This window comes from Aquarana catesbeiana, linkage group LG12 (genome assembly GCF_042186555.1).
Source record: "Aquarana catesbeiana isolate 2022-GZ linkage group LG12, ASM4218655v1, whole genome shotgun sequence".
Taxonomy (NCBI): Eukaryota; Metazoa; Chordata; class Amphibia; order Anura; family Ranidae; genus Aquarana; species Aquarana catesbeiana.
The window spans coordinates 79,214,462-79,232,046 of NC_133335.1; the positions used below are offsets into that span (position 1 = coordinate 79,214,462).

The 17,585-nt window shown below is 41.9% G+C and overlaps 1 protein-coding gene across 5 annotated transcripts in view; it reads right to left on the reverse strand.

The window, feature by feature from the left end:
• The window catches only part of CACNB1 (calcium voltage-gated channel auxiliary subunit beta 1), a 167,827-nt gene that overhangs the window by 84,879 nt on the left and 65,363 nt on the right, over window positions 1–17,585 (reverse strand). The window contains exon 1 of one of the 5 annotated variants that reach the window (XM_073608110.1): window positions 198–541. The exons of the other annotated variants lie outside the window; for them this stretch is intronic. Within the exon in view, the coding sequence (XP_073464211.1) occupies window positions 198–224 (27 nt within the window). The 5' untranslated portion in view covers window positions 225–541. Of the gene's footprint in view, window positions 1–197; window positions 542–17,585 lie in introns of those variants that run through there. 5 annotated transcript variants of the gene reach the window in all.

Genomic DNA, 17,585 nt, shown 5'->3' on the forward strand with positions numbered 1-17,585 from the left:
AAAAAAATAAACACAAGGCACCAGAGCAACTTGGCAGCATCAGAGTGAACATATAAATGAATATTGATTTCTATGTATATTCATTATGTTCTAGAACACTGGGGATCTAGATACAACTGTAAAACATAACTTTTAAATACAAAGAGTAAAGATTGAGAAGACAGATTATATATATTACAAAATTCCAAGCTACTTACCTCGTTATCAAGTCCATAAACAAACATGTCCAAGCAAGTTATAATCTGCCCAGTTTCTTTCTTCGTGGGTCAATAAGCGTGTCCTAACCATAAACTATCACCCTGACACTTTCATAAGTGATGCCCATGTGCATTGTGTGCACCACCACCAATCTAGGCCCAACCAAACCCAACCAAACCACGCTCCGTAACTCTTTGTGTTAAAGTTGGGTGTCGATTCACACTGGAACAAACAGTCTCACACACCCACATACACACTCTTGTCTCTCTGCCTGTTTGGCAATGCTAAATTTTCATTCCAAGTGCCAGGCCCTCCCTCCATGAAGTCAGAGTGACTGTAACAAGCAGATCTATGGAGAGTCGGGGACAGGTGGCAGGCAGCTTTGAGAGCTAAGGACGGAGCATGGAAACTGAGAAACTGACACGATGATTGATGAAAACATGTGTCTGTCTCCAATCCCCTTCAGCTTTTACTGTTCATTTTAATATCCAACTACACCCACCACTTTACTACTACACAATGCTATTAATATCACCTTTATTACACCCACTAAAAAAAAATACAGCATGCCCAAACACTATTTATACCCGAAATCAGCAGCCAGCTTGAGAAAACGATGACAAAATCACAATAAAATCCTGAATTTCTTCTATTATTAAATTTTTATAAATGGCAATCTGTCATAAAAAAACATTTCTATAAAAAATACTATACAAATCACACTCAAATACTCAACGCTGGCCATACACAGTCACATTTATGCTAACGGTGGGCGTACTCAGTCTGGGGGGGGGGGGTGGGTAGTGTTTGATATACTAGGAGATTTAGGGCTGGTACACACTGATGCGATTTCAGATGCAGTTTCCAGATTACGATAGACCCCCACAACCACCACCCAGGGTTTGTCGGGAAGAGGCCCTTGCCCCCATCAACATGGGGCCGAGGTACTTTGAAGCAGTTGGGGGGGGGGGGCATATGCAAAGACCTGATTCGCACTGAATTACATGACAATGGAAATAACATGGCTTCCAATGGTGCCCGTTCATATGCAGTGTAGCTGAGATGCAACTTCGGGGAAGAGACCTGTAATTCTTTGGTGGGATTTTGTGGTCCATAGACTTTAATGAAAAGGCATCAAAATTGCATCTACATGCATTTTTTTATGTGTTTTTGTGTGTGCGATTTGAGCTAGTTGTTAGGAGTTGACACCAGCTGGCATCCTAACAACCCATGACTCATCCCTGCTATCAGCAGCAGGGATGACTCATCGGTTGTTAAGGAGCCGTTACCCACTGGCGTTCTAACAACAGTGAGTCAACCCTGCTGTCAGCAGAATGTGAACCAAAGAGCTAGCATTTAAAAATAAATAGCATGGAAATCCCCCAGTTCATACCTGGCCCTTAGGGTCTGGTATAGATTTTGAAGAGGACCCCATGCCAAAAAAAAAAAAGAAAACAATGTGTGAGGATCCCCCCAAATTTCTTACCAGGTCCTTCAGTCTGGTTTGGATTTTAAGGGGAAACCCATGCCAAAAAAAAAAAGGGTGTGGGGTTCCTACCAAAATCCATTCCAGACCCTTATCTGAGCATGCAGCCTGGGAGCCCAGGAAAGGGGGGCGAGCAAGTGCCCCCCCCTCCTGAACCAAACCAGGCCACATACCCTCAACATGGGGGGGGTGGCACTTTGCCAGGGGGAATCACTTTGGCAAAGCACCATGTCTCCATGTTGAAGAGGAAAAAGGGCCTCTTCCACACAACCCTGGCCCAGTGATTGTGGGGGTGCAGGGAGTAGCTTATCGGAATCTGGAAGCCCCCAGATCCAGCCCCCCAATGTGAATGAGTACGGGGTAAAAAATTAAAAAAATTCCCAAGGAGATATGTACCTAAAACAGGGTGACACTGTAGGTACTGCTAAAATGGTGTGCCAACGTCCCTAAATCGGATATATGGAATACAAAAGCTAGGAAGTTGGACTTTAGAGGCACACAAGTAGTTAAACTATAAAGGATAAAAATGACATATTCCTTAAAAAAATGCTATGTATTTGGTATTTCCTACCCTACATGCAATTTGAAACCTCACTTGTTACATATGTAATTTATAATTACACTGATACCGTTACTCACGAAACACCCTCACATCCAGTCACCAAATTGAAATTGAAATCTAAACAATTTCCTGATTGATCTTTAAACCCCCAGGCCTGGTCCTTTTTACAAAGTGTTGTGAGTGACTTTAAACGTATGTATATATATATAATAATAATAATAATAATAATAATAATAATAATAGTATGTCTGTCCTCCCCAAGAAAAGCAATTTAACTTCAACACAACGTCAAACTATCTTAAAAATACAAAACCATCCTGATGTAGTTGTGAAAGCGGCCGATAAAGGTGGCAACATAGTTCTTATGACTAGGCATTTTTATGAAACTATGTGTTTGAACATTTTATCTAACCATCATTGGTATCGGCAGATTCCCATATTTTGCACTTCTTCTTTTAAGAATGAATTTCTTGATAATATCAACGATGCTTACTCCAAGGTTGATTGCTTGATTAATAAAGACATCTACGATTACCTGAATGTTCGGTTTCCCAGGGTGGCGACATTCTATGCACTCCTCAAAGTGCATAAAGCCCCTGTGTCGCCCCCTGGGAGACCGATAATTTCAGGTATCGGCAGCCTCACCGAAAACGCCAGCACATTGGTAGACTCTGTCCTAATGCCCCATGTCACGGCCCTACCCTCCTACACCAAAGACACGCTAGACTTACTCAAGCAAATTGAGGGACTGTCGGTCCCTCCCGACTCCCCGCTCGTGACATTGGATGTGGAGGCTTTGTACTCCAGCATTCCTCACGAGCGGGGAGTCGAGACGGTCCGTACCTTCCTCCACGAGGAGGATCACCATCACTGGAACTATAACAATTTTATCTTGAGATTACTTGACTTTATTCTGACCCACAATTGGTTTGAATTTATGGACTCCCACTACCTCCAGGTGCAGGGCGTTGCCATGGGCACTTGTTGTTGTTGGCACTTGTTACGCCAATCTGTTCCTGGGGGGGTGGGAGCGCCATCTTTTCTCCCATGAGTCCCTGACCAAATTTACCGACCATATCCTGTGTTGGAAACGATACATTGATGACATTTTCATCATTTGGACAGACACTCAAAAATCTTTAAAGAAATTCATTCAAATTTTAAATACCAATCAATTTAATTTGAAGTTTACTTATAATTTTGACACTAGAACCACCAACTTTCTAGACCTCGTCATCTATAAGGATGCAAACAACACTCTAGCAACAAATCTATTTTGTAAAATGACAGCTGGAAACACATTACTGCATGCCGCTAGTGCACATCCTCCAGCAGTCATTCGGAGTATACTGTATGCGCAATACATTCGACTCCATCGAAACTGCACACACGTCAGATTTCCAACATCAAGCAAATCTCTTAAAATCGCGCCTGTTAGCACGAGGATACAGTCGATCTATGCTGCGCCAGGCCTATAACAAAGCTAAGCGGAGAACACGCAGTGATCTATTATATAAAACCAAAGTTCAATCCAAAGAACCTACTGTCAAATTAATTACTAAATTTTCATCTCACCATGAAGACATTAGAAAAATTATGAGCACACACTGGCACCTTTTACAGGAAGACTCAATTTTAAAAAAATACATCAGTACACACCCAGAAATTGTGTTTAGACGTAACAACTCGCTTAGAGATAGACTTGTGTCCAGCCACTATACGGTTGATAACTCATCTACATCTAAACTACCATTAGGGACCTCGCCCTGTGGCAACTGTGCTTTTTGTCCTTGGATATTGCCTGGACACCAAGACCTACTCCCCAATGGTGAGGTCTATTACCCCCAATTTTTGGCTACATGTAGCACACAAGGCGTGATCTATCTTATGACTTGTGTTTGTGGGGCTTTCTATGTTGGGAAGACGGCCAGACAGCTGAGACAGAGAATCAATGATCACATATATTATTCGGGAAATGGCAAAATGCTCACTCCCATCAGTCGACACCTCGAATTGTACCATCGTTTCGATACTTCCTCTGTCTCTTTTGCTGTTCTGGCCGTCATCCCCAAGAACCCCAGAGGGGGTGAGTGGGACAAATTTATATTACAAAAAGAGACTCTATGGATTGAGCGCCTAAACGCCACCCGAGCGCCAGGACTCAATGAGACCCAATCCTATAAACCATTCCTTTAAATGTTCCATATTTGATATTTAACCACTTAAGGACCGCCTAACGCCGATTTACGTCGGCAAAGCGGCACGGGCAGGCAAAATCACGTACATGTACGTGATTTGCCTTCCGCGGGTGGGGGGTCCGATCGGACCCCCCCCCCGCCGCCCGAGGCGGTCCCGTTCTGTTCCCCGGCGATCCGAGATGAGGGGGAGGCCATCCGTTCGTGGCCCCCCCCTCGCGATCGCCGCCGGCCAATGGGAACATTCCTTTGCTGCTGTATGCTAAACAGCAGCAAAGGAAATGATGTCATCTCCCCTCAGCTTGGTATTCCGTTCCAGCGCCGAGGGGAGAAGACATCAATGTAAGTGCACAACACACACACACAGTAGAACATGCCAGGCATACAAAACACCCCGATCCCCCCCCCCCGATCGCCCCCCGATCCCCCCCCAATCACCCCCCCCCCCCCCGTCACAAACTGACACCAGCAGGTTTTTTTTTTTTTTTTTCTGATTACTGCATAGTGTCAGTTTGTGACAGTTACAGTGTTGGGACAGTTAGTATTACCCCCCTTTAGGTCTAGGATACCCCCCTAACCCCCCCTAATAAAGTTTTAACCCCTTGATCACCCCCTGTCACCAGTGTTGCTAAGCGATCATTTTTCTGATCGCTGTATTAGTGTCACTGGTGACGCTAGTTAGGGACGTAAATATTTAGGTTCGCCGTCAGCGTTTTATAGTGTCAGGGACCCCCATATACTATCTAATAAATGTTTTAACCCCTTGATTGCCCCCTAGTTAACCCTTTCACCACTGATCACCGTATAAACGTTACGGTTGACGCTGGTTAGTTCGTTTATTTTTTATAGTGTCAGGGCACCCGCCGTTTATTACCGAATAAAGGTTTAGCCCCCTGATCGCCCGGCGGTGATATGCGTCGCCCCAGGCAGCGTCAGATTAGAGCCAGTACCGCTAACACCCACGCACGCAGCATACGCCTCCCTTAGTGGTATAGTATCTGATCGGATCAATATCTGATCCGATCAGATCTATACTAGCGTCCCCAGCAGTTTAGGGTTCCCAAAAACGCAGTGTTAGCGGGATCAGCCCAGATACCTGCTAGCACCTGTGTTTTGCCCCTCCACAAGTAGTGTCCCGCTGCCACCAAGAAGACAAACACAGGCCCGTCGTGTCCATAGTGCCCTTCCTGCTGCATTCGCCAATCCTAATTGGGAACCCACCACTTCTGCAGCGCCCGTACTTCCCCCATTCACATCCCCAATCAAATGCAGTCGGCTGCATGAGAGGCATTTTCTTTATGTCCTCCCGAGTACCCCTACCCAACGAACCCCCCCAAAAAAGATGTTGTGTCTGCAGGAAGCGCGGATATAGGTGTGACACCCGCTATTATTGTCCCTCCTGTCCTGACAATCCTGGTCTTTGCATTGGTGAATGTTTTGAACGCTACCATTCACTAGTTGAGTATTAGCGTAGGGTACAGCATTGTACAGACTAGGCACACTTTCACAGGGTCTCCCAAGATGCCATCGCATTTTGAGAGACCCGAACCTGGAACCGGTTACAGTTACAAAAGTTAGTTACAAAAAAAGTGTCAAAAAAAAAATATATATATATAAAATAAAAAAAAATAGTTGTCGTTTTATTGTTCTCTCTCTCTCTATTCTCTCTCTATTGTTCTGCTCTTTTTTACTGTATTCTATTCTGCAATGTTTTATTGTTATTATGTTTTATCATGTTTGCTTTTTCAGGTATGCAATTTTTTATACTTTACCGTTTACTGTGCTTTATTGTTAACCATTTTTTTGTCTTCAGGTACGCCATTCACGACTTTGAGTGGTTATACCAGAATGATGCCTGCAGGTTTAGGTATCATCTTGGTATCATTCTTTTCAGCCAGCGGTCGGCTTTCATGTAAAAGCAATCCTAGCGGCTAATTAGCCTCTAGACTGCTTTTACAAGCCGTGGGAGAGAATGCCCCCCCCCCACCGTCTTCCGTGTTTTTCTCTGGCTCTCCTGTCTCAACAGGGAACCTGAGAATGCAGCCGGTGATTCAGCCAGCTGACCATAGAGCTGATCAGAGACCAGAGTGGCTCCAAACATCTCTATGGCCTAAGAAACCGGAAGCTACGAGCATTTTATGACTTAGATTTCGCCGGATGTAAATAGCGCCATTGGGAAATTGGGGAAGCATTTTATCACACCGATCTTGGTGTGGTCAGATGCTTTGAGGGCAGAGGAGAGATCTAGGGTCTAATAGACCCCAATTTTTTCAAAAAAGAGTACCTGTCACTACCTATTGCTATCATAGGGGATATTTACATTCCCCGAGATAACAATAAAAATGATTAAAAAAAAAAAATATGAAAGGAACAGTTTAAAAATAAGATAAAAAAAGCAGAAAAATAATAAAAAAAAAGGTATCACCGCGAAGGTCAGATCGAGGGCAGTAATTTTTGCAGTAGACCTCCTCTGTAGATCTAAAGTGGTAACCTGTAAAGGCTTTTAAAGGCTTTTAAAAATGTATTTATTTTGTTGCCACTGCACGTTTGTGCGCAATTTTAAAGCATGTCATGTTTGGTATCCATGTACTCGGCCTAAGATCATCTTTTTTATTTCATCAAACATTTGGGCAATATAGTGTGTTTTAGTGCATTAAAATTTAAAAAAGTGTGTTTTTTCCCCAAAAAATGCGTTTGAAAAATCGCTGCGCAAATACTGTGTGAAAAAAAAAAATGAAACACCCACCATTTTAATCTGTAGGGCATTTGCTTTAAAAAAAATATATAATGTTTGGGGGTTCAAAGTAATTTTTTTGCAAAAAAAAAAATAACTTTTTCATGTAAACAATAAGTGTCAGAAAGGGCTTTGTCTTCAAGTGGTTAGAAGAGTGGGTGATGTGTGACATAAGCTTCTAAATGTTGTGCATAAAATGCCAGGACAGTTCAAAACCCCCCCAAATGACCCCATTTTGGAAAGTAGACACCCCAAGCTATTTGCTGAGAGGCATGTCGAGTCCATGGAATATTTTATATTGCGACACAAGATGCGGGAAAGAGACACATTTTTTTTTTTTTTTTTGCACAAAGTTGTCACTAAATGTTATATTGCTCAAACATGTCATGGGAATATGTGAAATTACACCCCAAAATACATTCTGCTGCTTCTCCTGAGTACGGGGATACCACATGTGTGAGACTTTTTGGGAGCCTAGCCACGTACGGGACCCCGAAAACCAAGCACCGCCTTCAGGCTTTCTAAGGGCGTGAATTTTTGATTTCACTCTTCACTGCCTATCACAGTTTCGGAGGCCATGGAAAGCCCAGGTGGCACAAAACCCCCCCAAATGACCCCATTTTGGAAAGTAGACACCCCAAGCTATTTGCTGAGAGGTATAGTGAGTATTTTGCAGACCTCACTTTTTGTCACAAAGTTTTGAAAATTGAAAAAAGAAAAAAAAAAATGTTTTTTCTTGTCTTTCTTCATTTTCAAAAACAAATGAGAGCTGCAAAATACTCACCATGCCTCTCAGCAAATAGCTTGGGGTGTCTACTTTCCAAAATGGGGTCATTTGGGGGGGTTTTGTGCCACCTGGGCATTCCATGGCCTCCGAAACTGTGATAGGCAGTGAAGAGTGAAATCAAAAATTTTCACCCTTAGAAATCCTGAAGGCGGTGATTGGTTTTCGGGGTCCCGTACGCGGCTAGGCTCCCAAAAAGTCCCACACATGTGGTATCCCCATACTCAGGAGAAGCAGCTAAATGTATTTTGGGGTGCAATTCCACATATGCCCATGGCCTGTGTGAGCAATATATCATTTAGTGACAACTTTATGCAAAAAAAAAAAAAAAAAAGTGTCACTTTCCCACAACTTGTGTCAAAATATAAAATATTCCATGGACTCAATATGCCTCTCAGCAAATAGCTTGGGGTGTCTACTTTCCAAAATGGGGTCATTTTGGGGGGTTTTGTGCCACCTGGGCATTCCATGGCCTCCGAAACTGTGATAGGTAGTGAGGAGTAAAATCAAAAATTTACACCCTTAGAAATCCTGAAGGCGGTGCTTGGTTTTCGGGGCCCCGTACGCGGCTAGGCTCCCAAAAAGTCCCACACATGTGGTATCCCCATACTCAGGAGAAGCAGCTGAATGTATTTTGGGGTGCAATTCCACATAGGCCCATGGCCTGTGTGAGAAATATATCATTTAGTGACAACTTTTTGTAAATATTTTTTTTTTTTTTTGTCATTATTCAATCACTTGGGACAAAAAAAATAAATATTCAATGGGTTCAACATGCCTCTCAGCAATTTCCTTGGGGTGTCTACTTTCCAAAATGGGGTCACTTGGGGGGGTTTTGTACTGCCCTGCCATTTTAGCACCTCAAGAAATGACATAGGCAGTCATAAACTAAAAGCTGTGTAAATTACAGAAAATGTACCCTAGTTTGTAGACGCTATAACTTTTGCGTAAACCAATAAATATACGCTTATTGACATTTTTTTTACCAAAGACATGTGGTCGAATACATTTTGGCCTAAATGTATGACTAAAATTTAGTTTATTGGATTTTTTTTATAACAAAAAGTAGAAAATATCATTTTTTTTCAAAATTTTCGGTCTTTTTCCGTTTATAGCGCAAAAAATAAAAACCGCAGAGGTGATCAAATACCATCAAAAGAAAGCTCTATTTGTGGGAAGAAAAGGACGCAAATTTCGTTTGGGTACAGCATTGCATGACCGCGCAATTAGCAGTTAAAGCGACGCAGTGCCAAATTGGAAAAAGACCTCTGGTCCTTAGGCAGCATAATGGTCCGGGGCTCAAGTGGTTAAGGACCCCCACCAATATATACATCTAAAACACTATAATGTCTAGCTTAAAAACATTTATACCAGATAGGGATCTCTCTCCAGGTTTGTTTAAAGACCACTGCTATATCTTAAAAATCTATTATCATCCTATTTAGTCACAAATCTGGATACCAATACATTTATCAAATATTATGTATGAAAAACAATCCTTTACAAGTTTAATTACTTTGTTAATTGTTTATATAATGTATTTTTGTAAATTGTACAAAAATGTATTTTCCCTCCTTATTCATGGCCTCATGATATATTCCCCTGGTTGTGGTCGCCTGGTTGGTTTCACGGACCCTAGCCAGAAACTCAACTGCACAGCTCCGCACATCTGGTCCTCTCCTTCGACCGGATGTGCGGCGATTGACGGGAACACGGGGCGCCTTCCGGCGTCCTCTCAGTCCCCGCCTCTGCTGCTGCTGCATTGGCCGGGCATCGCCGCTCTGGCGAGTCTTCCGGCACATGCGCAGTAGCCGGCGGGTCTTTTTCCATCCCCGCCTCGCTGCGCTCGCATTGGCCGGTCGCCGTCACGTTAGCAACGTTTTCCGGCACATGCGCAGTAGCCGGCAGTTGGACCGAGAAGCGCAGAGCCTATTCAGGCTGTCGGCGTTTCCGGTGGGGGCAACTATTTAAGGACACACAGCTGACCTTCATGGTCAGCGGACGCTGCTTCACCAGAGGGAGTTGCACCATTTTTGAGCCTTCCCAAATGAACTTTAGGTAAGCTTTTAATCACAACCTCTCATGCACATCTCGATTTCTTTCTATGCTGAAACCATTATCTAGTATAAAGATATTATTACATCATATTCTTATATTTCTTATGTTAGAAATCCTGGCCTTTCTAAGCTACTGCTACCTTAAAGGTTTTCTGCTGGCGTCTTCCTTCATATTGGGAATTGTGGCCTTTAGGTGCCCCCCGCAACGTTCTGCATATACTACTAATTTTTCAATACAACTCAGCGACCACTCATCTTACCAGTTGTAATACTACACCTACATCCTTTCTATTATATCTGACCATATTGGGTAAGCTGTGTATAGATATTTACATATATACTTTTCCTGGTTTTCATTGAATTCTTTTCAACTGCCTGTATTGATTAGTACATTTGATTTGCTTCCTTCCAAAATAATATATACCGGCCTTAATCCAAGTAGATGAAAAATAATCATCGCCTCTCTAGTACCCTACTATTGCCTACCCTTAACACTCCCTTTGTGGTTTTGGTAGCATTGTCAATTTATTTTAATGTATATCAGGCTTTTTGAATTGACATTTTATACACAGATATTTGTATACACTATAAATACTTTAGAATAGTTTCCCCAGTTACTTGGCTCCACTGTCTGCCCCCAGGTGACCACTTCCTTTATGGGGTTCCGTCATGTAACCATCATATTCGGTCGGAATATATATTTTTTTCTTTTATTAAATGTTTGGTATTACATACTGAAATATGTTTTGTGCTTACAGTGCATATGTACTTATTGATGTATTTTACAATCATTCAGCAGAATTATCCTTAGCTCCTGAGGAAGCGTTAAAGAGATGCGCGCCATGTCGAGCGATTAAAGGAAAACAAGCCCACCCAGATCTGCAATTTAACCCACAACTTTTCATCTTACATTCAGAAACTGTAACTCCGATTCGTGAATTTGTTCACCATCTTCCACTGTTTAAATGTTTGATTATAAATTACATATGTAACAAGTGAGGTTTCAAATTGCATGTAGGGTAGGAAATACCAAATACATAGCATGTTTTTAAGGAATATGTAATGTCTATAGTATCTATTTTCAATTTTGTAATCTAAATTCAATAAAACAAAACAATTTTTTATCCTTTATAGTTTAACCACTTGTGTGCCTCTAAAGTCCAACTTCCTAGCTTTTGTATTCCATACGGGGTAAAAAAACTTCAAAAGTAAAACGAAAACACAAGACAATCCCTTATTTAAAGACAAAAAGTCCCCATCACTTGCTACTCACCAAATGACAGTGCCGTTTCCCCCTACTGCTAACAAAGGGGTGGGGTCATCCAGTGATGTCAACGAGTGACCCCACTCCATGACATCATAGGAGGTCATCCAATGACATCAAGCGGTAATTCCACCCTTATGATATCATAGGAAAAGATGGATTTAGTAGGGGATCTATCACTATGCCTTTTTTTTATAAGAACTCCGAGGCAGCCATTGGCTCCTGCTGCTATCATACAAATACTGTGGGAAGGGAGAGGGGGGTGGGACCTATGGACACACAGAGTCCTGTTTGAGAACAAGCCCACAAAACTCCCCACATTGCAAGCGCTTGCTATGTGGGAGACACAGAAGGGGAGGAGCCTACAGCACTGGTAGGGGGCCCCATAAGAAGAGGTTTGGGGCCGCTCTGTGCAATACCACCGCACAGAGTATATGGGTATAACATGGTTGTTATTTTAATTTTTAAAAAGATGCCTTTAATAATGCTTGAGTCCCCACAGTACACAGCTGTTGTGTGCAAAAAGTGTGTTCGTTGCACGCTCCCAGCACACTGACATCACAGACAGCTCCTGGTCAACACCTTAAAGGGCCATCAGGAGATATCAGCAAGTAGTTAATGTTATAGACAGACTAAATCATATATGTCAGTTTTAATTTTGCCAAGTTCCATTTTAATGCTAGTGACAGACTGCATAATTTATGTAACATTTCTCTTTGCTTACAGTTCCACCTTAAGAATGGAGATTCAGGTTCCTTTAAATTCCTTACTGGTTTTAAAACTCACCTGTGCCTGCCTGGAACATGGACATTTACATGTCTATTTACGTTTTTACATTTTTTTATCAAGCAGTAAAAGAGTTTTAACAGACTTACAACTTGTTTCCAAGTACAGGTTCTCTTTTGTGTAGCTCGCTAACTCACTTTTGAATGTTGACTTGCATTGCATTAAAGCAACCTATTTGGAATAGGCTGCCAATGCACCCCAGTGTGGTTACAACTGGACCTGACCCTTTTCTGGGAATGCAACACATGGAGGTATATTGTGGCGTGTTGCAATGCACTGCAGCCCAGGTATGTTGTCTTACATCAGTGGTCTCCATACTGTGGCCCGTGGGATAAATGCAGCCCTTTACTTGCCTTTATCCAGCCCTTGTGGCACTATTCCTTCCACTGACACCAACAAGGAGGTACCATTCCTTCCACTGACATCAACAATGGGGAACCATTCCCCTCACTGACACCAACAATGGGGCATTTTTCCTTTCACTGACACCAATGATGGGGCACTATTCCTCCCACTGATAAAACAATTAGGCACTATTCTCCCCACCGATACCAATGATGGAGCACTATTCCTCCTTCTACTGACTACAGACACTATGTAATTTTTTTTTACTCCACTGATGCTGGGGCATTTTCTACTTCCACTGGTCACTCCAGCGCCCCTAAAATCAGAAGCATAGTACACTGATCCTTTGTTTAGAAAGTCTGGAGACCCCTGCCTTACACCAATCATTATTATAAACCTTACCTAACAGCTTACGAGCACCTATGTTTGTACCTACTTGAAGGCAAGTAGGATACCAAGATTCTGCTTTCTATATAAAGTAAATGAGTTGTGATTTCAGTGTGTTTGCTGTCAATCTTGAAGTTAAATTTCTCCACAATGCCTACAGCTACAGAGGTGAATGCAAGTTTGTTTCAAAGTTCAGAATATCAGGACCAATATATGTTACTACAAATTTGGATAAAGTATTCACTTTCAATTTAGAGTAACTGAACTGTGATTAATTCCAATACCATTTACAGTATATGAAGTTTATAAGTCATCGGTTTTGTTTCGTGCGTAGCCAAAATGCCCACTTGAATAAAACTGTTGACTTTCCAGAGAGATATATTGAAGGCTTGCCAGTAGCATTAGTAGTAGATCTTGGACAGATTGTTCGGAAATTTTGTGCCATTCATTAACAAGCGTGGGAGTGAGCAGTCCCAAAGGTCTGTTCATTAATATGCCATTTGTTATTGCACATATAGATTAATGATATGATGTTCATGTGTTCCCATATTTCAAATGGCCCCAGTAGGACAGTAAACTCAAGTGCAATGCTTTCAGCATTTCAGCACTATATATACTATACAGAGAGGCATATTTGAACCAGATCAGCGACTGTTGTTATCAAACACTTGTAGATCTGCCCACAATAATTTAGTTCCATGTGGATGCAGGTAGATTGAATCATCCACCATAATTCTAACTTACCTACAGGTGCATCTCAAAAAATTAAATTATCATCAAAAAGTTCATTTATTTCAGTAATTCAATTCAAAAAGTAAAACTCATATATTATATAGATTTATTACACACAGAGCGATAGATTTCAAGCATTTTTTCTTTTTCTTTTGATGATTATGGCTTACACCTAGTGAAACCCCAAAATTCTGTATCTCAGAAAATGTGAATATTACATAAGACCAATAAAACATAAGGATTTTTAATACAGAAACGTTAGGAACCATATACAGTGTAGCGCTATGAGTGTAAATATAATGAAAATACTAACAAAATAAACTGGGCCTATACCATTACTGGGGGGCCACAACAAACAATTCATCAAATTCAAAATTGCATGTAGAAATCTGAATACAGTACAAATTAAACAAAGTGCCACGTACTATCAAAATAAATTGATATAGTGTGAAAACAATGTGAAGAAATATGGAAGTGCTAAAAAGTGAAACAAAATTGTTTTTTATGACAAAAATGTTCAAAAATGCTAAAGATTATAATCTGAATGGAATTCAACACCCACCACCCAACAAAGTCTCTGAAAATTAAATAATAGAAACAATGGTGAAGAACTTTCGCCAAGTGAGTAGATGAAACACCAGGTAGATGAAACTTCTAAATGAGTGTCGGGACCACCACCAAAGCATCAGAGGGGGCTTACCGGAACCAGGTGACTTGAAAAGACATACGTCTTACAAGTCCCAGAAAGCTTGTATAGCCACCAAGGCTGGCAGGATGGATCCTCAAATGTTCTCGACTTCCATTGGAGGAGGGGAGAGGAGAAAGGGTAGAGATCCTGTCGTAACCTCAAACGTCCAGACTCATCAACAGGCCAACCGGATAGAATTACATACCATGGGAGAAATAAAGCTCACATGGCATGATATCGTTTAAAACATAAATTTATTGAAAAAAATATATAACAGAAACACTCACATTTGTGAAGATCAGAATGAGCTCAAAACAGTATGGTAAACGCGGTAATCGTAGGGAGTCCACCCAACATGTTTCGGCTAACGAGCCTTCATCTGGGGTGTGGAGCCCCCCTACCTCACCGCTATTTAAACTAAAAATGACCCCCACTGGGAGTATCACAACACAGGAAGTGCCCATTGATATCACTTCCGGTTCAGGGGAAAACGATCGGGAGAGTTCCTACTACAATGGCTCCCCGGGTCGTAATTACGATTCTCCCCATTACTCCCAACATCAAAATCCACCTTACTACAGACACCCCCCTGTCTCAACATATAATAGATATTCCTCCCTGCGGGATCAACATAGTGAGAATGTCTATCCATTCCCTAGTGCCGGCTATGGCCCATCCCCCTACAAACGACCTTATTCTGGACCACGGACCACTCGGGGTTTTCACGAGGCCCCTCAAAACAACAAAAGAGGTCCGGAAACAAGAGAGGGTCCAGAGGAGGGAGGAGGATTCAGAGACGAAAAGAGGCAAAGAACTTAACTTGTCAGGGGGTTTTCAACCTGAGTGACACTGTTCTCACTCAGGAAGAGAAAATCATCCTTAACAAAGGACTTAAATTTGCCCCTCCGTGCAAACTAAACAAGTTCGATACTTTTATCGACATTCAAAAGTACATCAGGAAAATCAATGTCCAGAGGTACATCATCTCTAATCCCTCTAGGAACGTAGCCAGGGCGGCAACGTCTGGCACTGTCCATTCAGGCTTATCCAACCCCTCCCTTTTCAGTCCCCCAACACAGCCCTCACCAGCTATTAATCTGTTCAAAGAATTAGTGTTGAGAGATCTAGCCAACGTTCCATTAAAACGTAAATTCCCCAATCCTTTACCCTCAACAGGCCTAAAGACTCTATGTGACAACAGAAACTTAGTCATCCGCCCCGCTGATAAGGGCGGTGGCATCGTCTTATTGAACAAATCTGACTATATCCACGAAATGCATCGCATTTTGGGAGATCATGAGACATACATTGAATTACCAGGTAACCCTACACATAAGTACAAGAAAGAGTTACAACGACTGGTGTCTAAAGGGTATAATTCTTATATTTTAAACAAAAAAGAGAGATCATTTTTAGTCCCACTTGCTCCACGTATACCTGTTATGTATTACCTGCCGAAGGTCCATAAGGACCCCCTACATCCCCCTGGTCGGCCAATAATTAGTGGCATCGACTCTGTCACCTCAAAAATTGGAAAGTATATTGACTTTTTCCTCCAGCCATCAGTCACTAAGATGACGTCCTATTTGAAGGACACCAAGGATGTGATAAAATTACTTTCTAATGTGTCTTATTCAGGTGATCTCCTCATGGCAACTGCGGACGTTGCATCACTTTACACCTGTATCCCACAAAATATGGGCATTGATGCGGTTAAAAGTTTTCTCGACAGAGATGTTTCCCTTGCCACTCCCCAGGTGGACTATATTATCGAACTAATTGAGTTCGCAACTCAGCACAACTACTTCTGGTTCGATGGTAGATTTTACCGGCAACATAAAGGTGTCGCAATGGGAGCTAAGTTCGCTCCCAGTCTGGCTAATTTATTTATGGCCAAATGGGAGGAGGATGTCGTCTATGCTATGCAGAGCCCACACCTTCTATTGTGGGCTCGCTACATAGATGACATCCTCCTCCTATGGACTGGGACTTCGGACGATTTGGCAAATTTTTTTGCGACCCTTAATAATAATAACATGAACATTGTCTTGTCTTTTGAAGCAAGCCTATCTTCCATCCATTTTTTGGACCTGACTATTGAGAGAAGAGAAGGCCAATTTGTATTCAGTACCTATTTTAAATCCACCGATCGGAATGGATATATTCCTACCGATAGTTGCCATCATGCCCCTTGGATCAGATCAGTCCCTAAAAGTCAGTTCCTGCGATTGCGGAGGAACTGCAGTGATCTTAATACCTTTAAGATCCAAGCAATGTCTCTCAAAAATAGATTTTTGGAGAAGGGTTACAAATCCTTAGATCTGGATATGGAAATAAATAATGCTTGTCTTGCCGATCGTCAAACACTCTTAGAGGACAAACCGAGACAGGTCAATGAGGATTTTAAATGGTCGTTCATGACATCTTTCTCGATTCAACACAAACACATCAGAAAGATTTTTGAACACCATTGGGACGTCTTAAAAACAGATAAGATTTTGGGCCCTATATTGCCCGAAACCCCTAAGGTGGTCTTTAGGGGTGCCCCGTCCCTTCGCAACAGACTTGCACCTAATGTAGTTAATCCCCCCAGTAAACCTTCCTTTTTTCACAATTGGACTGGTTTTCATCCCTGTAAGAAATGCTTGGTCTGCCAATATAACACCAATGGTAGGAGAGCTAGCCACACCTTTTCCTCTACGGTGACTGGCCGGTCCTACAAAATCAAACAGTTTTGCACTTGTGCGACTACGGGGGTAGTTTACCTCCTAACTTGCCCTTGTGGCAAACAGTATGTAGGACGTACTATTAGGTCTTTTACGACCAGAGTTTCAGAGCATATCAATCTTATCAAGGCGGGAAGTACTAAACATACTGTACCTCGCCATTATAGGGAATTCCACAATCGGAACCCTGAAGGTACCCAGTTTCTCATTATCGACAGATATGTGGCCCCCTGGCGGGGTGGATCAACCCTGAGGGGGGTCTCCCGTCGTGAGACTTACTGGATCTACGAATTGGGTTGCCACTTCCCACAAGGTATTAACGTGGAGTGGGACATCAACTCATTTATTAATCAGGCATAACTATTTGTGATCTCTCTTAATTATATTTTAATATTTATTTCTATTTTTATTTTATTTCATTTATTATTTTTATACACTAATTTCAGGTGTATATATATATCTTTTTAATTAATTTTTATTAAAATATATTTCATGCTGCGACACTATATCATATCGGACATTATACCACCACTTTACATATATTTGTGTATCCTGGTGGATGCCTCCAGGTTTAATGATATTTCTGTTATTAGCAGTCCTCTATGTTTATGGTGTTTTACATAGATTGTTCGGGATGCCCC